At 42.6% G+C, this 24,583-nt stretch overlaps 1 protein-coding gene across 1 annotated transcript in view; it reads right to left on the bottom strand.

Annotated features, from left to right (window-relative positions):
* Positions 1-8,873: 8,873 nt before the first annotated feature.
* LOC310775781 (intelectin-like) overlaps positions 8,874-24,583 on the bottom strand; it is a gene marked incomplete at its 5' end in the record, with an annotated part of 30,251 nt that continues 14,541 nt past the window's right edge. The window contains 9 exons of the mRNA XM_083635915.1: positions 8,874-9,789; positions 9,974-10,080; positions 10,291-10,411; positions 11,717-11,875; positions 12,026-12,273; positions 13,948-13,992; positions 18,748-18,801; positions 22,468-22,501; positions 23,022-23,170. Of these exons, the coding sequence (XP_083492041.1) occupies positions 9,637-9,789; positions 9,974-10,080; positions 10,291-10,411; positions 11,717-11,875; positions 12,026-12,273; positions 13,948-13,992; positions 18,748-18,801; positions 22,468-22,501; positions 23,022-23,170 (1,070 nt within the window). The 3' untranslated portion in view covers positions 8,874-9,636. The remainder of the gene's footprint in view (positions 9,790-9,973; positions 10,081-10,290; positions 10,412-11,716; positions 11,876-12,025; positions 12,274-13,947; positions 13,993-18,747; positions 18,802-22,467; positions 22,502-23,021; positions 23,171-24,583) is intronic.

Raw genomic sequence — 24,583 nt, forward strand, 5'->3', positions numbered from 1 at the left:
CTTCTTGACATTCTCTGGCTAAATGTCCAATCGCTCCACATGCCCAGCAGGCTCCCTGCTGTCCATGTCGTTGTCCCGCATACCCGGTCCATCTCCCGGGATCGCCTCGGCACCACCTCGCCACGTGGCCCGGTTCTCCACAGCTCCAACACAGTCTTTGCGGCTCCTCCGTCCGCTTCTCTCCGTGCTGCGCGACCTCTCGTAGCAGCTCCATAAGCCCCTCTGCCCAGGCCGGCGTCGCCTCCAATAGCCGTCTAATCTCCTGCATCCAGTGGGCTTCCATGTCCGCCAGCATCGAGCTGATCTCTGTCGTCAGCTCTTCTTTTCTCCCGTTCGCCGACAGGCATTCTTCTAATCGCACCATCACACGTGGCGCTCGTAGCAGCTAGCTCACACAGCTAGCTCGCTACTGCTAGGTCGCTCGAGCCTTTGATCTCCAACTTTTTCTCCGCCGTTCCTCCTCACTCTCTCCCCTCTCGACCGAAATCAGGCGTTACCGCTTCACTTCTGACACCAATGTAACGTATCGGTGATACGCCAAAGAACGGAGAGTTGTAGTTGGTACAGGTTCTTTATTCACAGGCTTCTTTAGCTCCTAGCAGCTAGCTTCACACCGCTAGCTCTACACACAACACCCGGTCTCAGCTCGCTCCATAGCTAGACTCCCCCCGGCACCCCGGCCGCTGGTCCTATATACCCCGTTTCCCCTAGGAACACACCCACACACATTAGTTCCTAGCTACAATCTAGACACTTCTCTTGTACATCACATTACAGGTAATACCTGGATTACCCGACACGTTACAATAAAGTCAAAATATGGGTTTCCTCATTCTACATTAAAACAAGAAGGAGAGGTTTGGTGCGCGAAGAGCCTACGCTGCCATCTTGTTCACGTCACGTCAGTCGGCCAATCACTAGTGAATGATTTTCTTTATGAGCAACACTAGAATGAGATCACTGACATAAAGGTGCTCTAAACAGTAACCTTTATTTACAGAGGAAAAACATATTGTGCCCTGTTTACAGAATAGCAATAATACAGTACAATAATAGACAATAGACAATAATAGACAATAGCAAAATAAAGGGACAACTTTTTTAAACATATCTCATGTTATTACTTTTATAACTAGTCTAAAAGTAATTAAACCATTGTTGGTAATAATAATGTAACTGACCGCTTATTTTCTTTGCTGCTCCAGTTTCTTCCCCACATAATTTACACCCTTTCCTTTCGGAATTATTGTAGTGTCCACTAGGTGGCAGCCTCCTCTTACACTCTAGTCTGGTTGGTCTGTGTAGATGACCAGGAAATCCCCACTGATTAGCCTCATCTCCTCCACCTGTTGAGTCAGCAGCTGGCTGCATTTCTTATTTAACTGTTCGGCATACTGTGCTCTGGTAATGCCGACTTTCCCCCCGGAAGGAAGACAGAGTAACATGACTGAAAGCCCTGAGGTATGTTGTGCAAATTGTAAAACTGTATTACGGGAGTTTTGTGCTGGGGATTTAAGCCGATGGTGACTCTTGTTTTGGTTGTATTTGTTAGTGTGCACCTACGGTATAACCCAGCCAAGATGCGTCGATAAGCCCCCTGCTTAACAGCCTCGGCGAGCGGAACGAGGTATTCTGTTTGCACTTTTAGCAGGTCCAATTGTGTTGCTTTTGTGAATGTACATGTATTTTATTCGTTTGTGTATGTGGTTTGGTGGGTGGTCTATTGACTTTGTCTTGATGTCTTTTAATTCTTCTATGTATTTAGTGTGATGGTGTAGTCAACCCCATTGCTGCTTTCTATTTAGTGTTTGCACTTTATCTGTTTTGTTGCACGTTGACTGGTGATGTTTTAATTAGTTGTTTAATAAAGTTTGTATTTTAATTGTTACATTAGCTTTAATAAATTCTATGTAGGCCTACTATTGTTTATTTTTGATGTGCAGGCTGTAAATTGATATGTTTTGTATGTCCCTTTATAGCTTTCACGGTGTTAACCATCACGCCTCCTAGTCGTGCCTGCTGGAGAAAATAAAATCAATGGTTCATCAGTCGAGACTCTCTGCGTCCTGTTACTACTGCCCGAGCTGTTGCAATAACCAGTGTTGGGGGTAACTCATTACAAAAGTAACATATTACATGTAATATATTACTTTTAGTAGTAACTCAGTAATATAACTTATTACTTATAGGATTTCAGTAATATTATACCAGTTACTTTGTCAAGTAACTCAAGTTACAAATTGAGTTACATTTTATTAAATCAAAGCACATATTTAAAAAAGATACAATAACTTCCTAATCAAACTGTGTGTTTTTATGCAAATAACCACTATAGATGACAATAACAAAGGAAAATAATAACATTTAGAATTTTGGATAGTTTACACCGACTTCAAGGCGGTTGAAATAATTTTTCGGGATGGTTCCGGGGCGGCAATGTCATTCTGCTGCGGCTGTTGTTTTGGTAAAAGTAATGCAAAAGTAGTGTAATAAGTAATGAGTTACTCTACACAGAAAGTAATATTGTAAAGTAACTTATTACTTTACAATGAAAGTAACTAGTAATATGTAGTATTACATTTTGAAAGTAACTTGCCCAACACTGCAAATAACCACAGCTAGGTGAAACAAGAAGAATACTAAAAAAGTCCTCAACGAAGGATTTGAACTGTCCAACTGGCATGAGTGAGACCAGCTTCAATACAGCTTGGAGTTTATTAAATTTGTATGGTGCAAAAAAGCAGAATGTTGTTTGTCCTAAATCAGTTGAAACACATGGAATTTTAAGTGTTAACCAGACAAACAGTACCTGATGACTGGATACTTGTGGGAGCAAGGAGTATGTTTTGCTTGCACCTCTGTCACTCGGTCACTGGGGGGAGTTGTGGAGGTGTGTGTGTCACTGGGGAAGGGGGGAAGGAACAGCAGTAATTAAGATCACCTACACCTGCTTCTCATTCAGTTTTGTTTGTCAGAGAGAGGGGAAGTAGGAGCTGATAATTTCTGTTGACCGCAACACAATGCAATGCTAAATGTTATATCTTGTTAAGCTTATGCAACAATTAGCTACTACATCTTGCAGCAGAGCATGTAGTGTTTTATGTGGGTTCAAATAAATACCCTCAAAATGCAGCTATGGACTCATGTCTCCTGTTTCTGGACTCAGCGTGTCGGACAGATCCCTATGTACCCTCTCAGCGACTAACTGGTAACACTCTTAAATAGTCGCACTTCATTGTCAACAGAAAAGGCCACGGATCCCTGCACCTGTAGCCTAATATTTTCTGATGCCGCGCTGGACAAGTGCATGCAAATCAATGGATCACTCAGCCACATTGGAGTCACTCGTGAGTAAAACATCTGAATGAATGAATGGACGGATCGCAACACAGCAAAGCACGGTATGTGTAACCATTGCAGTATGTTAATGCTGTGAGTTTGGTCTTGCTTGGACACAGTTTGAAAATTGGTGCTGCAACATTGGATGCATATGGATGCTGCTGTGATTGTTTTTTGATGCATTGATTGTCCATTGCTCACGTTTGAATTTCTGTGGAGTGAAAGTGGATCGCTCATTTGTGGACATTAAAGTGGCGAAGACAGAAGTGGATATTGCATTTGATTGATGTGGCTCAACTTTCATGAGGAGACAATATTGGATTGCTCTGTTTTGGATGAAAAGTGGAAAATTGGATTTCAATGTTTGATCTTTATGTGGATTGTGGCGGATGCACACTGAATTGTCATTGTATTTACACTGCTGGTTGTCAATATGAGTGGATCAAAGGCTGGTTCTACCGCTGCTGCAAAAGTTGATGATGATGCTGAACATGAAAAAAGAAATGGCATACTCACTGAAAAGGCCTTGGCATGTAAAATTGAAAAGCTTCAGAAGGAACGCAAAACCAGACTGAATAAAATAAAGGGTGTTATCACTGCTTTGAAAGAGCTCATGGGAAGTGATGACAACACCAAACAAGTGCAAACTCAGCTGCATGTTTTGATGCAATTACATGAGCATGCAACTTCATTGCACGAGGAACTGATGTATGTAATACCTCTGGATGAGCAGCAGAAACAAAATGAGTGGTTTGCAAGCATCAACAATTACAACAACGGCTTTATTGAGGATGTGAAACGCTGGCTCTCTGAAAGTGACAAACTGGTCTCAAGACCGATGAACAGTGAGGAGCTGGAAAATCCTCCATGCCTGCTATTGGATGAGCCACAGCTTCACAATAAAAGTCTCTCCGATCAGAATGTTGGAATAACACATGATGACATTAAGGCAAGTGACAGCATCTCAAATGATGGCAGACGGTATGGTCCAAAATCTAGAGCCACCAGTATTCGGACTTCGAGTTCCTCTACTACCTCCACTCGTGTTAGAGCTGAAGCTGACATGGCTGCGCTTCTCGCTCGTCAACGATTGCTTCAGGACAAGCATGATCTTGAGCAGGAGGAGGAGAAGATCAGGAAAAGGAAAGAGCGATTGGAGCTTGAAGTGGAGATAGCAGCTTCAAAGGCTAAAGTGGATGTCTTGAGAGCTTCAAGAAGTAGCGTGAAGGGCAGCATATCGCATAAATCTGATGCTATGCAATCCTATTTTGACAAAATGGATAGAGGTGCCCATGCTGCTCTTAATGTTCATGCTGATACATTTGTGCCTTCTGGGCAAGGACAAAACAATCCAACCTCAGCCAGTGCTCTTCAGTCTCATTTGACTAAGCCTAATGAAACAGACTGTACTGTGGGTGATCAACCTCAAATACTCCAGCAGACATCGACCAAGTTCAGCATGGCTTATAGTGTAACACCTGACATTTCAACATCTCAGTCTGGAGGTGTACATGTTCCTGGTAATGCTGATGATAACAACTTGTTGTCCATAATGGCACGGCAAAATGACATAACTGCTATGCTGGTGCAACAACAAAGTCTCTCATCTTTGCCAAATAGAGAAATTCAAGTGTTTGATGGAGATCCTCTAATGTTTCATGCTTCTATGAGAGCCTTTGTGCAGAATATTGAGCAAAAGACAACTGATGCAAGTGACTGCCTGCACTTCCTGGTGCAGTACACCAGAGGTCAACCACGAGAGCTTGTTAGAAGCTGTCAACAAATGCCTGACAGAGGCTATATCAAGGCGAAAGCTCTGTTGGAACAACATTTTGGAAATGAGCAAAGGATCTCGTCAGCTTATTTGGACAAAGCCCTCTCATGGCCAATAATTAAAGCAGAGGATGTGAAAGCGCTCCAAGGTTATGGACTCTTTTTAAGAGGATGCTGTAATGCTATGGGTGAAATACAGTACATGTATGAGCTCAACATGCCTGCAAATATGCTGACAATAATAAAGAAGTTGCCATACAAATTAAGAGACAACTGGAGGACGGCGGCATGTGATATTCAAGAAAGGCATCATCGTAGAGCTGGATTTCATTGAGCGTCAGGTAAAAATAGCAGCCGATCCTGTATTTGGTAATATACAAGACATTCAGAGAACAGTGCAAAGCAAAGACGGCAGCAAAGATAATTTTCAGCGTCGTATATGTGAGAAAGGAAGTAGTTTTGGAACTACAGCCACTTCTATGGATGGAAAGGCCTATAAGAAGAATGAAGGAGGTTCACTGCACAAAAGGGCTTGCCTGTACTGCAAGGGTGAACATGCACTGGAGTTGTGCTCTCTATTGGGAAAGAGGGCACATCATGACAAAATGGCCTTCCTGAAAGAGCATGGAGTCTGCTTTGGCTGTTTGTGCATAGGGCACATGTCTAAGGACTGCAGGAGGCGATTGTCATGTAAAGTATGTGGATCCTGACATCCTAGCATGCTTCACATTCACCCAAAAGACAAGGAAGCAGAGAAGAATCACGCTGTTGCAGCTGATATGAACGCAGCGGTGGGCAGTGCTCTGGTGGCGGTGCAAACTAGTGGTCTCACTGGGGCCGGTGAGCCGGACTGCAAACTCTCCATCGTCCCAGTCAAGGTCAAGTCTAAAAAGGGCCATACAATTGTCCAGACTTATGCCTTTTTGGACCAAGGTAGTTCAGCATCGTTTTGCACCACAAGTCTGATGAATAGGCTGGACATCTCGGGAAGAGGAACAAAGATTCTCCTACGCACTATGGGCCAGGAAAAGGTTGTGGGAAGTTGCATTGTATCTGACCTTGAGGTAGCTGGCCTGGAGAGTGGCCTCTACTGTGATTTGCCAGATGTTTTTACACAGAGGAAAATGCCTGTGAGCAGGAGCAACATACCACAACAACAGGATCTGTTGAGATGGCCATACTTGCATGGAGTAAATCTTCCATGTCAGCCTTCCTGCTCACGCTCTCACCATGTCACCATGTCAGCCTTCCTGCTCACGCTCTCACCTTGTCACCAGGGCAGCCTTCCTGCTCACACTCTCACCATGTCACCATGTCAGCCTTCCTGCTCACACTCTCACCATGTCACCATGTCAGCCTTCCTGCTCACGCTCTCACCTTGTCACCAGGGCAGCCTTCCTGCTCACGCTCTCACCATGTCACCATGTCAGCCTTCCTGCTCACACTCTCACCATGTCACCATGTCAGCCTTCCTGCTCACACTCTCACCTTGTCACCAGGGCAGCCTTCCTGCTCACACTCTCACCATGTCACCATGTCAGCCTTCCTGCTCACACTCTCACCATGTCACCATGTCAGCCTTCCTGCTCACACTCTCACCATGTCACCATGTCAGCCTTCCTGCTCACACTCTCACCATGTCACCATGTCAGCCTTCCTGCTCACGCTCTCACCATGTCACCATGTCAGCCTTCCTGCTCACACTCTCACCATGTCACCATGTCAGCCTTCCTGCTCACACTCTCACCATGTCACCATGTCAGCCTTCCTGCTCACACTCTCACCATGTCACCATGTCAGCGTTCCTGCTCACACTCTCACCATGTCACCATGTCAGCCTTCCTGCTCACACTCTCACCATGTCACCATGTCAGCCTTCCTGCTCACACTCTCACCATGTCACCATGTCAGCCTTCCTGCTCACGCTCTCACCATGTCACCATGTCAGCCTTCCTGCTCACACTCTCACCATGTCACCATGTCAGCCTTCCTGCTCACACTCTCACCATGTCACCATGTCAGCCTTCCTGCTCACACTCTCACCATGTCACCATGTCAGCCTTCCTGCTCACGCTCTCACCATGTCACCATGTCAGCCTTCCTGCTCACACTCTCACCATGTCACCATGTCAGCCTTCCTGCTCACACTCTCACCATGTCACCATGTCAGCCTTCCTGCTCACACTCTCACCATGTCACCATGTCAGCCTTTCTCCTCACGCTCTCACCATGTCACCATGTCAGCCTTCCTGTTTCCCCCTGCCAGTTTCAACTACTGGCAGCAGTTGCTGGCAGCAGTTGCTGCCAGTACCTGTAGGGGCGCTGTTTCCCCCTGCCAGTTTCAACTACTGGCAGCAGTTGCTGGCAGGAGTTGCTGCCAGTACCTGTAGGGGTGCTGTTTCCCCCTGCCAGTTTCAACTACTGGCAGCAGTTGCTGGCAGCAGTTGCTGCCAGTACCTGTAGGGGCGCTGTTTCCCCCTGCCAGTTTCAACTACTGGCAGCAGTTGCTGGCAGTCTATTACTTATGAGTATTACACACAAATAGTACTACTTTCTGTCTTTTACAGGTGTATTCGACCCAAATACTATATTACTTATAGTTTTAAAGGACTATTACACCAAAATACTATAGTACTTATAGTTTTAAAGGTGTATTCCACCCAAATACTATAGTACTTAGTTTTAACGGTGTATTCGACCCAAATACTATAGTACTTATAGTTTTAAAGGTCTATTACACCTAAATACTATACTACTTAATACTTAGTTTTAAAGGTGTATGGCATCCAAATACTACTTTATGTCTATAACTTGTGTTTTACAGGTGTACTACACCCAAATACTACTCTATGGCAGTGGCACAGTGGCAGCTGCCACTGTTTGTGTTCACTCACCTGAGCTTATTTTGACCCTTCAAGTCTGAACTGTGTCAGCAGCAGCTGTGTGAATTACACATGTAGTGTTTTATTGACTTGCATTACAGTTAAATGTCATGTTTACATGTGAGAAGTTGTGTAATGTATTATAAATAAACTGAAATAATAAAGCTTCCTAAGAAAGTGCAGGTTTCCCTTTTAGTAACACCGTGTACACAACCTGCTCAAGAACAAACAGAATACAGACACGGTTGGAGACGACCTGGTGAACATGGTGGAGCATTTAACAGTTAAATAAACACATATTTCCCTCTGGAGTTGGTGGACACAAATGAAACAGAGCTAAAAAAAAATAAAAAAAAATAAAGACTGAATATTGGACTAACATTCATCAGGTGACACAAACACCACTGAAACTGGTAAAACAAAAAAAGGAAGAGGGGGAGGCTGAGCAGCAGGGGCTGACACACACACACACACACACACACACACACACACATATTAGCCATGTGCTTTTTACAATGTAAATTCCCTTGAATGTTGTTGCAATACAACATTAGATCCAACAGATGTAGCAGGGACAGATTTGTCATGATAAAGCTTGCATTATGATTTCTATCACCCATCATTTATTGTAATTTTTGGAATATTATATTGGTATAAAGTACTTGATGTCTTGGTTGATGTGATAATCAGTAGAATAGTTATATTGGTATAAAGTACTTGATGTATTGGTCAATGTGATAATCAGTAGCTCAGCATCTCCATTTTTTTTTTTTTTTTTTTTTTTGCAGAAAGACAGAAAAACCAGCACTCAAAATAAATCCTTTTGGTTTTTTTTTTAATACCTTCAAAGCAGCAGTCAAGCAATGGACGTTTCGGCACAAGCGTTCCTCAGCCTTCCTTTTTGCAACCTTTTTCTACAGTAAAATGTTTGATGCAATAATTTAGTGTAAAAGCAGTCTGGTTAACATAACAAATTATGTTCACCAGCAAAGATGCAGGTGAAGAAAGTGTGGAAAGAGAATTAATTGCAAGCAACACCAACCTTTTATCATCTGTTTCAATATCCCAATAGCATTTCTTCACTAATCAATGCAGGGTTGCTGCTCTTTTGTAATGATGAAAAGAGTTTTCACATAATTTCAAAGACAAATTTCAAAATCATGGACCAATTATTCACACTGAGATGAGATATTCACCTATAACAGTCCTTTTACGAACCATTTCTTTCCAGTCATGTTTACACATCTGAAACAGAAGATGATCTAAGCAACCATGATTTGCAATCACCGAACTGCCGCTGCAGGTCAATAACTGCCACTGACCTGCAGGGGCGCTGTTTTCCAACCTGCCGCGGCAGGTCTGACCTGCCGAGGCAGTTCCGACCATCGAGATAAATAGGTTCCGACAGATTCAGAGATCATCTTGTAGCATCTGCAGCCTCTTGGATCGTCAAGGTTGAACCACACAAGCCTATAGTAAACTATAGTTTACTCTACAGACAATGCTAATATGATACTGTTATTGTAGACATATCAGTGTTGTCTGGAGTTATCATTCCAACTTAGAAACTAAGACAGATGTAAACCTGGCCATGGTGATACAGATGGGCCCAGCTCAGAGATGCAAAGAAGATGAGGGAACATCAGCGATAGAAGAGCAGTACAGCTGCCTCAGTCATTTCCCTGGATGCACTGTAACCTGTGTTGGTCCCATAGCCATTATAGTCAAAGGAAGTGAAGTCTCCACATTGGTTTGGTGCACCTTCAGGGAAGTGTCCTCCTCCACCAATACAGAACTATATTAAAAAAAGAGTAAAAAAAACAACAACACAGAGACTTGTGTTGTTATACTTGTGATACTTGTGAAGACTTTCCTCTGTCTTACATTAGTTCTGCAGTAACCTAACCCTGGAATACTTATTTGTTGTAATATCTGCCACGACGTACTGCATCAAAGTAGTCACATAAATCCACTCTCACATGTTCAATATGGCCTGGTCCTGTTGGTTTGATCCCAGAGCAGATGGCAGTGGCTGCCTTTTCATTGTTGATAGCTCTGAAGCTGATGTAGCCTGGGGTAAACTGACCTGTAGGAGAAGCAATAAATAAATAAATAAAGATGATTGAAGCTAGATAGATGTGAAGAGCTTTCACTGGACAGATCACATGAGCACAGAAACCTGCACATACTGTGCATTAGTACACTCTATATTGTACCAAGATCACAGCAGAAGACAAGAGCAGCACATAGACTATCTGCTAGTACACACAACATGCTCATTTTTAAATACTATTACCTCTCGCATCGGGTCCATAAAGCATGCTTGTGGTGTCCGCATCTCCATGATCATATATGATAGGGGAGGATGGTCCATTATCCGTGACTGCAGATCCTTCATTGTACCTCACTGGGTAACGCTTGAAATTGCAAAAAATGAATGCTAGTGCTATTTTCCTACATCAAACACAGTGAAACATTACACATTTAATCATTAAACTAATAGTACTGCAAATAACTTTTTAAATGTAGTGCTTTTATCATTTAGGACGGTGCTCTAAAATAAATGCTGTAAAATCAGCTGGGGGGATGCATATTCAAAAAAGAAAGCTTGTAGGTTACTACTGACTCCATTCAGGCCTGCTCAAAAGAATAGCAACCCTGCATTATAAAGGAATAGTTCACCCTGAAATGAAAATTCAGTCATTATCTACTCCCCCCCCCCCCCCCCTTCCCCTCACACCCATGCCAGTAGAAAGTAAGGTTTGTTAGTCCATACAACAGTCCTGGAGCTTCCCAATTTAATGATTTTTTATGTTTTGATGAACCAAAACAACCCCAATCTAAGTCAGAAACACAACAGCACTGTGAGCCTGTTGGAATTCAAATACCTTACTATTAACACTTGACTAGCCTGTACTGTACTTACTGTACTGTACTGTACTGTACTGTAATGTACAGTCAACCTAGTGACATCATCTATGTAGCAGTGCCCAGTTGGTGAAAAAGTGAAATGTTCATCTTCTTACCATTTCGGTAAATTTCAGACTTGAAAGCAGTGTCCTGTCTTGTCTGAGAGGTGAAATGCAAATGAACTAGAGTCATATGATCAAATGTTTTATGTGAGTCATTCTGATTGGTGAGAATTAAATATTTGCCTGATTTAAAGCCCTGTTCACTCCCTGTTAAGCTCAAGCCTTGCAAGTCAACTCAACAGTTCATCCATTAGAATGATAATACGGAAGATTTCAGTTTTGTTCTCTTGGGTGACACCTATTGGCGATGAGTGGTAATTGCAGGTGAGATCCAAACTGTTATGTGACATTACTCAGTTTGTTCAGCCATAGTAACCACCCGTAATGCTAGCGGACACCCGAAAAAAGTAGCTTGTTATCCTTCACATAAGAGTTGTCAGGAACCTACAGTAATCTACAGAGTGAGTCTATTGGGTGTGAAGTGAAAAAGGCTAATGACTCCCACGGCTGCAATACTGAAAATGCAAAGGCTTCCATCAATGGGCCATACGCTCAATCACCATTGTGTTAACTCACTATCAGATAGATAGTGACTTAACAGACATTTATTTAGATGAAAATCTTCTGTATTATCACTTTAAGGAACAGGGAATGAGCAAGAATACATTTGGATAGGAACATCTTTCTTGTAGGCTACTGGTTACATACATAACCCAAGTGCAGAATGTATTAAGGCACAGTAGATCTTACTGAAAAGAGTCCAAAGAGGTTCCCCCCATATGTGGGTAAGAAGCTGCTGGCTGTGTGGTATCGTAAGATGGCTGAGCTTGTCCAGTTCTCCAGTGGGCTGATGTTGGGAACATGCCACACTGACATATCACTTGCAGATAAGTCATAGTAGCCAGGATTCTGGGAAAGAAAGGGAACAAGTGAAACAACAATGCCTGTGTAGTAATTTATTTCAACTGGACTTTAAAGCATTGATGTTTTTCTCATGAACGATGGTTGTGTCAGTAGAATCAGTAAAGTCAGGATTAGGAACCATCTACTGTAGCCCACCTTGAAGTCATCAGAGGTGGCACCTTCGGCCGTTCCAAAGATGTTTCTGTTGGCCCAGTTTCCATCTCCTCCTGGCAGATTAACGTTGTCCCCCTGCTGGCTGGACCAGCGGTCACCCACTGTACATTTGCCATACATGTTGTTCTCATGTACGCTCGCCACCAGGGTCCAGCCACCGCCAGCAGTGGTCATGTCACAGAAAGTCTGGTAGTATATGCCATTAGCAGTGGTCAGGTAGTACAACCCATCTAAATGAAGGAAGACACGAGTGTCATGACAATGTCTAGTACCAATCACAACTCCAAAACCTAATCAGGAGGGCTGCTAAAATCATTGGCAATCATACAACATAAAATCACCTACGACCCAAACCACATCCTTCATACAGAGTATGAGCTGCTGCTTTCATGCAGAAGGTACAGGTTACCAAACCACATCCTTCATACAGAGTATGAGCTGCTGCTTTCAGGCAGAAGGTATAGGTCACCAAACCACATCCTTCATACAGAGTATGAGCTGCTGCCAGCAGGCAGGACCAGCCCACCTCAACCAGCCCGCGGCGCGGATACTCCACAACCCCCGCCCCATCGACGCACAAACACAAGAGCCAAAATTTGGAGGGGACAACATTCGGCGACGACCAAAGGTCGACGCTGAAAACTTTTGACGGCAACCTTAGCTCACAGCCGAAACTTTTTGGCTGTTTTTCTAAAATGTTGGTGGTTTGAAGCCAGATTTAGAGGAATATCTCATTTTAAATTAACATTAGTCTGTTGTGATCTCATTATTCAGTTTTAACCATCAATATTTGTTCCTTTTCTCATTAGGGTAAACACTGTATGTTTATGGAGATTTTTGTCAATCATGTGCTGTTATGGTTATTAGCTTAGTCACTCACTTCTACTAGCTTCTACACTATTTCCACAGGAGTAATCCTGTGGGGATGGTGCATTCCCAAAGTGGTCCGCTGGGGGTCACTGTCTCAACCAATATTCCCCCCTTTTTTTCTGCAAGCAGCCCACCAGCCCACTGGCCCACCAGGATTTGTCCCGGTGCTCCCGATGGAAAGGCCGACTATGACAGGTATACATTTTATTTTGTTCCACTCAAACTACAGTAAGATATGTTGTTTTGTAGAGCATCTGTGCAATACCCAGTGTTGGTGGTAACTCATTACAAAAGTAACATATTACATGTAATATATTACTTTTAGCAGTAACTCAGTAATATAACGTATTACTTATAGGATTTCAGTAATATTATACCAGTTACTTTGTCAAGTAACTCAAGTTACAAATTGAGTTACATTTTATTAAATCAAAGCACATATTTAAAAAAGATACTTTTCTAAAGATACTTTTCTAATCCTAAAAATTGTGTGTTTTTATGCAAATAACCACTACAGAGGACAATAACAAAGGAAAAGAATAACATTTAGAATTTTGAATTGTTTACACTGACTTCAAGGCGGTTTAAATAATTATTCGGGATGGTTCCGTGGCGGCGATGTCATTCTGCTGCTGCTGTTGTTTTGGTAAAAGTAATGCAAAAGTACCGTAGTGTAATAAGTAATGAGTTACTCTACACAGAAAGTAATATTGTTATTAGTTATTATAAGTAACGTATTACTTTCAAATGAAAGTAACTAGTAATATGTAGTATATTACATTTTGAAAGTAACTTGCCCAACACTGGCAATACCTAACATTAGGTACATACCTACTGTATGTTCTCTCAAATGCCCAAGACAAAGTTCTCCTAAGGGAGACAAGAAAGGCTAATCTAATCTAATCTAATCTAATCTAATATAATCTAATCTATAAATGGATTTGATCAAGATCACCTAAATAATAACAATGACCTAAATAATAACAATGCAACATGACATTACTGAGTTTGCACTGCTGTGCACACCAACTCACCTGTGTTAACACCATTATCTCTTAGTTGTTTGCAGCTTCTGGCACCTGCACAGAAAAGATCAGATTCTGATTCATGGTATTCTAGCATCACCACCACATGTATTAGTATTTGTAAGAAGGCAGAAAAGGAGAGAACTATACTGCCCAAAATGAAGGAGGAGAGACTGAAAGGGAACATTGCTTATCTGAAGCATGACAGGCTTGTGGTTCACCCTGCAAGGGCGTTGTCTTTGCGGACGATACAAATATTTTCTGTACTTAAGTATCAAAAGTAATTTTCTGATATTAAATGTACTTAAGTATTGAAAGTAAAAATGCTGCAAAAAAATCAAGCAAAAGACATGCCTGGGCTTGAGTGGAAGTCTATTTCTTCTTCTTGACTTTTATAGCCGCTGGCAAACAACATTATGTTGCATTACGGGCAAGTCCCACCACGAACGTCACATATGCGTTCCGGCTCCGACGCGCTCGTCGGAGCTGCTCGCGGGCATTTTAGTCAACGTGTGTGATCCCACCAGGCGCGTATCAGGAGCGTCCCAGAAGCGGCTTGACGCCCCGCTCCGCTAAAGATACGCGGCAGTTCTATTTTTCACGGATGATGCCTGGAAGCTGCGTCGTCAATCTGCACAGAGCAGATCATTCAGCCCGGAAGTCAGACACACCAACTGCACGAGAATCCGGTCGATTTTCATAATAAAACACTGTGTGCAGACCCAATACCGGCTCCTTCTCCTTCTCCCCCCTCCCCCTGTAGTCTTTCAAGTACACGAAGAAATGCAAGAGTCCTCCTCCTGCTAACAGGCACTGTATGACAAATAAAGAAATAATTTCAGCCTACTTAACCATGGTAGAAGCACAACAATCAAGGGAAAATGACCAAATCAAAAGCAAGTCAATGACAGACTGTGTTGTTTGTGTGTTGTGCTCTTTACATCCACCCCATTGTACACACAGTATCTTGCATCAGCTGCCAGGCAGCGCTCGGAAGCGCTCCGCTTCTGAAGCGCGTGCTGTGGGACATGCTGACGTGTAGAGGACGGAGCAAAACCGCGGCGCAGACGGAATGCTGCACAGACGGGGCTGGTGGGTTCGCCGCGTTACAGCCATTACAGGAATGGCGTGTGGATTGTGATTAACGTAACTTGCAAACTAGGAGCACTGATTTGCCAAACCTGATTGGTTGCACGCTACGCAATTTCTTCTGATTTTACTTTGTAACTAAGATGCTTGGGGGAAATGTAGTGGAATAAAAGTATCCATTTTATTTGGGAAATGTAGTGGAGTAAAAGTGAAAGTTGACAGAAATATAAATACTCAAGTAAAGTACAGATAAAAAATACTTAAGTACAGTACTTAACTCATTGAGTGCCAATGAGACTATAGTCGTCAATTCAAATAGTAACGTAGAGTGCCAATGACGACTAAAGTCGTCAATTGCGTTTTTTGACGGTGGGACGTGGATCAAAGCCTGATACATCTCCTGTAAAAATATTGGAGCTATTGAAGGTGTATAACCTATTTTACGGACCCATTAGGTGGCGACAGTGCTCTCCAGATTAGAGAAAGTTGAGGAAAAACAGCAGAAAAAGCCGTGATGAAAGAGAAACCGATGCATGAGCCAGAACGGCACAGATTGCTCTGGCTGGAGCTAACGTTAGCTGCGAACAGCAGCCAATCCGCTCCCACAACTGAGCCCCTCTGTCTCTGCTGCGATAGTTTCTCCATGCGATTAGCCGCCAGAAAATAAAACCAAAGCCAAACCATTCTCATGAGAATGGGAGCCGGCGCACAAGGCGGAGCGCTCCGAAAATAGACTGGGTACAGCGCACTTTGAAACGCGCAGCAGAAAGCCTAGAATCGGACGCAGCTTCATCCCAGCTCACAACCGAAACCCCAGAAACGCAGCCAAACTCAGCGAGCCCGATCCAGACTCCCCCGACGAGTGGCCGCCATCCGAACGTGGATCCGCAGGCAGCAGAGCCTGCCATAGCAGGCAGCAGAGCCTGCCATAGCAGGCAGCAGAGACTCGCCTGACACACGCAGCAGAGCGAGCAGAGCCACCAGAGACACTCCCACAGAGGAGGAGTTTGGAGTTGAGGGGGGTGGGGGTGCTGTTTTATTGAAGGAAATTACTGTTCAGATGTTTCAGGTCAGAAAATATTAGCTTCAGAGTCAGTGATTTGCTTGAAATGCTTCATTTCACAAAAGGCTCATTATCTCAGCTTCTAGATGGAAACGTCTGTTTTTGCTGAAATCAACCTATCTTCTCCGGCTGATAACTAAAGAACGGAAAATGATATCAATAAACTTTTTTTTGCTGATGATAGAAGAGAGTCTCATCGTTCTTTGGGCATGTTCAGTGTTTACATAGTAATATCACACAATATTCTGTGGGCCTCGAGAAATCACTGAAAACGCTCTGAAACTCTGGCACTGGGAGCATCCGTTTTCCAAAAGTGGCTGGCACTCAATGAGTTAAGTATTTATACTTAGTTACATTCACCACTGATCGCAGCTAATTCCACCACTGCAGTGCAGGCTCAGAATCCCCCTTCCTTCCCCCACTCTGGGAAAAAGCTCCGAGCAGGTAGAAGGGGGCGCGGCCGCGCAGGGGGTGGGGTGGTATGGATTAGGGACCATGGTGAAAGTGCTGCAGCCCAGGCAGCCAGAAAGTCAGAATTAGAAAAATGATTTCACTATTATTTAAAGACTTAAGACGTTGTTGTGCTTATTTTTTGTCTACTATTGTAAAATAATAGTAGGCCTATTATCATGAAAAAGTATTTGTAAAAAAAAAAAAAAAAAAAAAAAAATGTATATATATATATATATATATATATATATATATATATATATATATATATATATATTACCCTCTCTGGCGCCCCTAATGGCTCAAGTGCCCCTAGCATTTGCCTAGTTCGCCTAATGGACGGCACGCCACTGCCAGAAACATTGGTATATTGGGTAAAACGTGACATATTTTAAATCAAAAATCACTATACACCCTGTACTGCACACTCAGTGGGCTCTATTCTCCCCCTGGTGTTAAAGTGGCTTTAGACGCTAAACTGGCCTTAAACACAAAAAACACACTTTACGCCTGCCTACCGCTGACTCGGGATGATACCGTCATGTTTTTACGCCCTCAATGAAGAGGCGTGGCACAGTGCCAGAATAGTCCAGAATGGGCGCTTCGGCCTTAAATACCAGCCTAAAGTGATCTTCCCAACGGATGTTAATTTTGCAGTTAAGGCTTTTCAAAACCAGGCGTTATTCAGTGCACCGGCGATGGACCCACGGCGTTATCCTATTTTGCAGACATGCCTTTCCAAAGCAACTCTCAGTTGTGTCTGCATGCTCGTCTGATACAGACTTCTCCCCCCCATCTCTCTCTCTCTCTCTCCCTCTCTCTCTCTCTCTCTCCTCAATCTCTGCATCTAATTAGCTGATCACTGTATGCTGTAACTTTTTCTTTCTTTTTTATTTTATCTGATGTGATTTATTGTACACTAGCCTACTGTGTGTTTTTCTTTTTTGTATTTTTAAAGTGTGTGTCTCATAACTCCTAGTGAGTGGTCCACAATACTTGTATGTACCAAATTGTTTTTATGCTGTTGTATTGAGGAGTGACACATAAATAAACTTTTCTACTCTACTCTACTCAAATGCTAGTTTTAGTTTCTTTTAGTGAGACAAAACGTGTAGTAGATGTTTCTTTTACCTTGACAGTTTCGACTGACAACTGCAGTCTTCCTCAGAAGCGTCAACTGACAGCTGTGACGTGTCAACAGCTGTTTCGAGCAGGCCTGACAGATCCCTCTCCCTCTCAATCACTCTCTCTGCCGCTATCTCACTCTCTCTCCCCCCTCTCTCTCTCTCTCTCATGCCTCTCTCCCTCTCTCTCCCCCTCTCTCGCTCTCTCTTTCACATCTTTCCCAGTCATCTTCTCATCCCCTGACCTACATGATTTTTGCTTCTAGGGCTTTTCTGACCAGATTGGAGTAGTCACTCTGTGGATCAGAGCTTGGAAGGGAAGAATTTGATTGGTTTACTGCAGATCACCAATGGCCACACTTGTGAATAATTCGACGCTTAAAAAGGCGTGGTTAAATGGTTAACGCCACACATTCTGGCTTATAGCGTCAAGGAAAAATTAGGAAATGTGTGTGACCACGCCCACTAATAGCGTTGCGCCCAGCCATATTTATAGACAACACCAGACACACAGAGGGACAGACAACTTCAATTTTATTATGTAGACTTACAGAACATGTATTCACAGTGAACTGAAGCATTGGAACAAATCCTCACTCTATGGCGATACACCACAAATAGATTTTGACCACCACAAATAGATTTTGACCACCACATATTCATTTCAACTAGTAGACTGCAAACTCCTGCTTTAGGCCTTAAATTGGTATTGTCTTGCCTGAACATCATTCCAATCAAAGTTAGGAAATTCTCCTTTTGTTAGTTTGTTCTGTTGATATGCACGGTTGCATTGACTGAACATAGGCTTGGCTCGAAATATATTATAATAAATTATAATAAATACATTATAATAAATATTATATAAACATTTATGAATTGCATGTACAGTATACATTGCTCTTGAGTCTTGAGCATTGTTTTTACCACTAGTGTTTTACCATAATTGCTCTATTGTTTCGATCATGTTTGTGAACAGTAAGAAAGAGTAGGTGAAATCCCCTTCTAATTAAGAAAATGTGAATTTTGTCCTCAAAACATGCTAATTTGGTTGAAATGTGATTGTGGTTCCCCGGGGGGTCTCACCTGCGTTCTCCCTCTCCAGATCCTCCACCTTCTTCTTCTGCAGCAGCAGAAGAACTACATGAAGAAAACAGTCATACAGGTCCATAGCCACTTGGAATTGTCTACCATGCAACATTTGTTCCATTAAAGGGAGAGCCTGTTTTAAAAGGATGCTTAGAGCCCATCTAGATGTAGACTCACTCACACTAAATTTATCACGTAACTTTTCCACCCATAATTTTGTTTTCTAGTGTTGAGAGTCTTGAACAAACATGATTGTGTTACTGGCCAGCTAGATAGATAGCTGACCATGCTAATGTTCGTCTTAGCATAGATTTGTTGTTTATTCTGTCTTCTATTCTTTTACTCTGTGTTTTTGTATTTTAATCATTGTGTGTCATGTAATGTATATTTTGTCTTGGACCCCAGGAAGCTGTCGTCTAGGCGGCAGCTAATGTGGATCTTATTAAATAACAAATAAACAGTTGTGCAAATGACTGGAGTGGCAGTTAGAGCCAAGATGACAAACTGTAAACGGTACTGACAACCAAACCAAACTCTTCTAATCAAGGAAATAAGGTCTAGAAAAACTCTGTAGGAAGCCTGTATGTTAGTGCTTTAAAACTGCAGTATGGTAATATTTCATTATAAACTTGGTTGAAATAACAAATTTGGACTATTGCATATCAGTAGCAATATTTCAATGAAGGGGTTATATATATATATATATATATATATATATATATATATATATATATATATATATATATATATATATATATATATATTCTAATAATACTAACCCTAACCCATATCAGACTGTGATATTACAAAATAACTTATTATTTATTTTGATTACTCAAAATAAATAGCGACAATATTATACCCATTATTGCTGAGTCAACAACAATTACATGGAAAAGGTATAATTTGATGTAAATGTAAATTGTAAATTGACCATACATTCCAATAGAAAGCATAACAATTGTGCTAATGTATTCTCTGTATTCAGTGTTGGGGTGGAGCACTAAGTGTGCAGAACAAGAATAAATTAGACAGGGTTGCTAAACTAGGAGGTAAGATAACTGGTGAACCAATGTGCAATATTACCATCATGTCAGATCAGAACACCAGGAAATTGGCGGAAAAGATCATAGGTGATCCACTGCACCCCCTATGGTCTGAGTATGCACTCTTGCCTTCAGGGCGAAGGTACTGTGGTCCCTATCGTTGCATCGGCGCAGTTTCTAGGCCGAGCGGCAGGCGCAGATCAAAGCAGTGGGCGTGGAAAGGCGCACTTGATATCGTCGTGCTGGCGCTAGATGCAGCCCAAAGCATTACAACCACGCCTTTTAGGCGTAAAATTATGCACCGTCATGCTCATTGGATAAGTGCAATAAACGAATCGCACGCTTGCCTTTTTAGCTCCAATTCCAGTGATCCCGCAAAACCAGACGAAAGCCAAACGCTCTGCCCCCCCCCCCCCCCTCCCTTCATCCAGCCTGTCTGTCTGCATTATAGGCTATTATTCCATATTATTATGCTTCTCAAACCAATCTAACTGCAGTTTCAATACTGCAAGCATGTAAATACGCTACACTATAGCAAGATCAAAGTGAAAATAATGTACTAAACGCATCAGCTAGAAAAATATAGCCTATTAGATTGGTGAAAGTTTGTCCAGAAAGATATCGTTTTCTCTCCCCTGCTGCAGGTAGAATGATGCACATAAATATACCCTACATTATGTAAAGTCATTGCATAAATGTGTTTTTATTGTAAAACTAAATGTGGAGTAGGGCGAAGTTATTGGAGCGCACATCACAGTATAGCAGATGACAGTAGAAGCTTCCGAAGCGCGTTCCGCTATCACTTACCTAAATCACGTTAAATCCACACAGGGTATATATAGGCTCAAGAGGACATATATGTTTCACATAGGGTGGTGTTTCATTTCATGTTTTATTTGGTCCAATATTGAAATGTTCGACAATTGCAGGTTGTCTTACCATTACACATTATTTTAGATCTACCTTTTATATCTATTTCGGCTCTATTTAGTAGCGAAATGGAGGACCCAATTGCATGCTGGGAGTGGACATTCACAGGCAGTAAACTTACAACTGCTATTTCCTATGGGAAGCTGGGTGCTGCTATGTGTTGTGTCTGTTTGAGCGAGGGAGTCAGAGAGAGAGAGAGAAGGGTGACTCAGAGGCAGAAGAGCACTGGCGCACTGAATAGGCCTGGTTTCAGAGAGAGACAGAGAAGGGTGACAGGGGAGAGGCACAAGTGCACTGGCGCAGTGAATAGGCCTGGTTTTCAAAGGCGCAAAGCGCTAAATTTAAGGCAGGTGCCAAGATATCAGTACGCCGAGATTTAAGGCCGACACGCCCACTTTGGCCCATTCTGGGACTGCGCCACGCCCATTCGGCCTAAAGCGCATTTGGCAGCGTAAAGCCATATTGATATCGTCCCAAAACAGGCGCAAGGCACGTTTTTTTGCGGTTAAGGCCCGTTTTAGTGCCGAAGGCCTGTGGGAGAATAGGGCCTGTATGCCCAGGATGAAAACTAAACGAGGCATCACATCTTTCGTCCCACGCAGCATTCAGCTGCTTAACAAGCTTTAGCCCATAGCTTGATTTCTTAGCACTTTGAATTTGCACCTTGCACCTTGTGCCTTATTGATCATGCAATTTTATGCTTTTTTATGATGTATGTATTTTATGCTTATATTTTTATTTTTATATGTTGTGCTGTATGTGTGCCTGTGTTCTTTTTGGGCTCTCCCTGTGCATAACAAATTCCCTGAGGGGCAATAAAGGTTTCATTCATTCATTCATTCATTCATTCATTCATTCATTCATTCATTCATAATGGGTTGGAATGGATTTGCTTAAAAGGCGTAACACAGAATTAGGTGAAAATGTATAGCCTACTTCATGGCGCTTTATAAACAGTCAAACCAGAACAGCAGATGTGATTATTGTGAATAAAACAATTGTTTCAAAACAGTATGTGAATCAAAATAAACTTTGACATGTATGTGATAATCGATCAATATTATGTGCCTCTGATCTTTAACTATACTCAAGATAATTAATAATTTCTACTTTTTTTAACTGAAAATTGTGTTATACTTTCATGTAAATGAGGTCTATTTATTTTATTCTACACATTTAAATAGGAAGCATACAAATGGTGGTAATAGGTTGGAATGAAGTTTCTAAAAGGAATGCTTCATAAACAGTCAGACCAGACCGGGTCAATTTGACCCAGGAGGACAACATAGGAGGGAATATTTGCTGACATTAATTTTTTGTAATAGTTTCAAAACAGTATCCTGACTAAACTTTGACATATACCAGTCTGTGATAATCCATCAATACGTGCCTCTGATCTTTAAAACAATTAATAATTTCTGCATTTTTTTTTTAACTCAGAAAAGTTCTATTGACCATTTTATGGTTCATAAACAATCAAGCCAGACTGGGTCAATTTGACCCGAAAGGACAACAGGAGCATGGTCGATGGGAAGACAATACAAGGCTTAAGAAGAGAGCATTTCAGACTAATTTCTGCAAAACTCTTTTGTTAATGAATGCATTGAAAACACACACACACACACACACACACACACACACACACACACACACACACACACACACACACACACACACACACACACACACACACACACACACACACACACACACACACACACACAGAGTCAGCCTTGCTTACCTGCCAGTCTTCCCTCCAGGCTGGCAGACCTCAGCTGGCCCAGTTGAAGAAGAAGAAGAAGAAGAAGAAGAAGAAGAAGAAGAAGAAGAAGAATATAAATGATGCCTTTATTGTCATTGAGCAGTATTAATACTCTACTCTGCATCCTCCATAGTTTCTCCTTCACCTGCTGGATCGTTCAGAGGCAGCGACGGGCAGGATTTAGGTGTGTCGACAGCCACAAGTCAGACTGTGATAGACCGATGGTTTGTCCAATCACCTGCATTTTTTAAAGCACCTGCCCTTTTCCAACCAGTTTCCCAAGGACAAGATGGTGCTATGAAATGTCATTCAATTTAGACCCCTAGACCCGCCCTCAAAACAGCAGCAGGGGCTGCAAAGTTGCACAGACTCATTTAGCTAGCATGCGGAGCGCAGCAATTCAACATAATATTGGCAGGGGCGTTTGTAGGGAGTGGCCAGGAGGGGCACTGTCCACTTCTCCAGGGAACAAAGATGGTGCCTGTAGCAAAAAGCCACTCATTGAAAGTATAAAGCATCAGTCAGAGTCAGACCTTGATCTGCAGCGCCTCCAGGTCTCTCCACAGGCTGTTGGTCTCCTGAGTGTTGTTGTAGATCAGAGGAATCTGATTGAATCTGATGAATCTGAACATCAATGGCAGCTTCTCTGAAGTGGCGGCAGAATGTGAGGACTCCGTGAAAACTGGAACAGAGACAAACACATTGTAAAAGAGTTGTAAAAGAGGGTGGTGCAGGTCAATCTTCTTCTTCTTCTTCTTTTTTTACAGTTTGAATAAACAAAAGAGAAATCCTATATCCAAGTCCCACATATTAATGAAACGTGGGCCTCTATCTTCCCAAAAACGCTAATTTAGCGTTTGCGCTCGTTTAACGCCGTGCGCAATGCAAATTGGGTGCGGACACAAGCGCATGCCTGTGATAATTGTACTGGGCATTGGCTGCCCCATGCCAAAGCAGGCATTTCAGTGCTAAAATGTGGGATAGATGGCGTTACCCTATCGTCAGCAGCGTGCAATTCGTTTGTGCTAAGAGCTTTGAAAAGGACCTCTTACGCGCAAATACCTCTCTGCGCTGGGTGCGCTGCACGGAGATTACGGCTGCGCTCCCAGCGCAGAGAGGTATTTGCGCAGTGGAAAGTGGAATTCCTTTTGGATATGTCATTACAAACAGCCTTGCCACGCCAAGACATCAAATTATGCTGCTAAAATTGGGTATTAGCAGATAATTCAGTGAGGCAATCAACTATAACTCATTGAGAAACTTCTAGCATATCGCAAAGAGGGAAATTAATTGAGAAAACTTGTTGGACAATGGACATAGGCTATTTACCTTCATAACCCGAAGGGTCGTTGGCACCACAGACGATCTGTCAATAAGCTCCCGCTGTCCTCGCACGAGTGAGTACACTCTATTATGCATGCCTCGCGCATGCATAATAGAGGCAAACAGCCATTGCAAGACGGGAATCTGATTGGTTTTGATTGACGTAATGCCCAGCCTTGCCTGGCCACACCTGTGAATAATTCTGGTAGTTAAGACCGCCCAAATCCCGTTTGCGCAGGCATTTTGGGGCGCAGATGATTTTGCCATGGCTCTAATTTGCACTTGTGACAGGTGCCGTGAACGTCTCTGCATGCCCGCCGAGAATTGCATCCCCAACATACTTCATGGCTGTTTTAACTTAGAAATCAGGGAGGTCACGTCTACCAGACAATTATATCACTTTTAAACAGTTACATTTCTGTATCAATCATTACAAGTAGCTCCCGTGAGGTGGGGATGCTTTTTTTTGCTGCTCGGCGGGGGAGCAAAACTCGGCAGAACACCTGGCGGACGGTGCAAGGCGGAATGCTATCTTCCGTGCCTTAAGAGGGATAGCGCCTGTCGGAAGATAGAGCCCGTGGTCTCTAACCGGCACCATGCTCTTTAAAGTCGCTGGAAACTAAATTCTGAATTCTAAATTCCTTTGAAGCTGCATTTACTTCGAGAAGCAGGGGGGTGGGAATATTAATCAATAAGAGGATACCATTTAAGCTGCTCTCTCAGCAAGCTGATACTTACGGTAGATTCCTAATAGTGAAATGTGAAATGTTTG

Source organism: Poromitra crassiceps, assembly GCF_964638095.1.
Source record: "Poromitra crassiceps genome assembly, chromosome: 4".
In the NCBI taxonomy this organism is placed as follows: Eukaryota; Metazoa; Chordata; class Actinopteri; order Beryciformes; family Melamphaidae; genus Poromitra; species Poromitra crassiceps.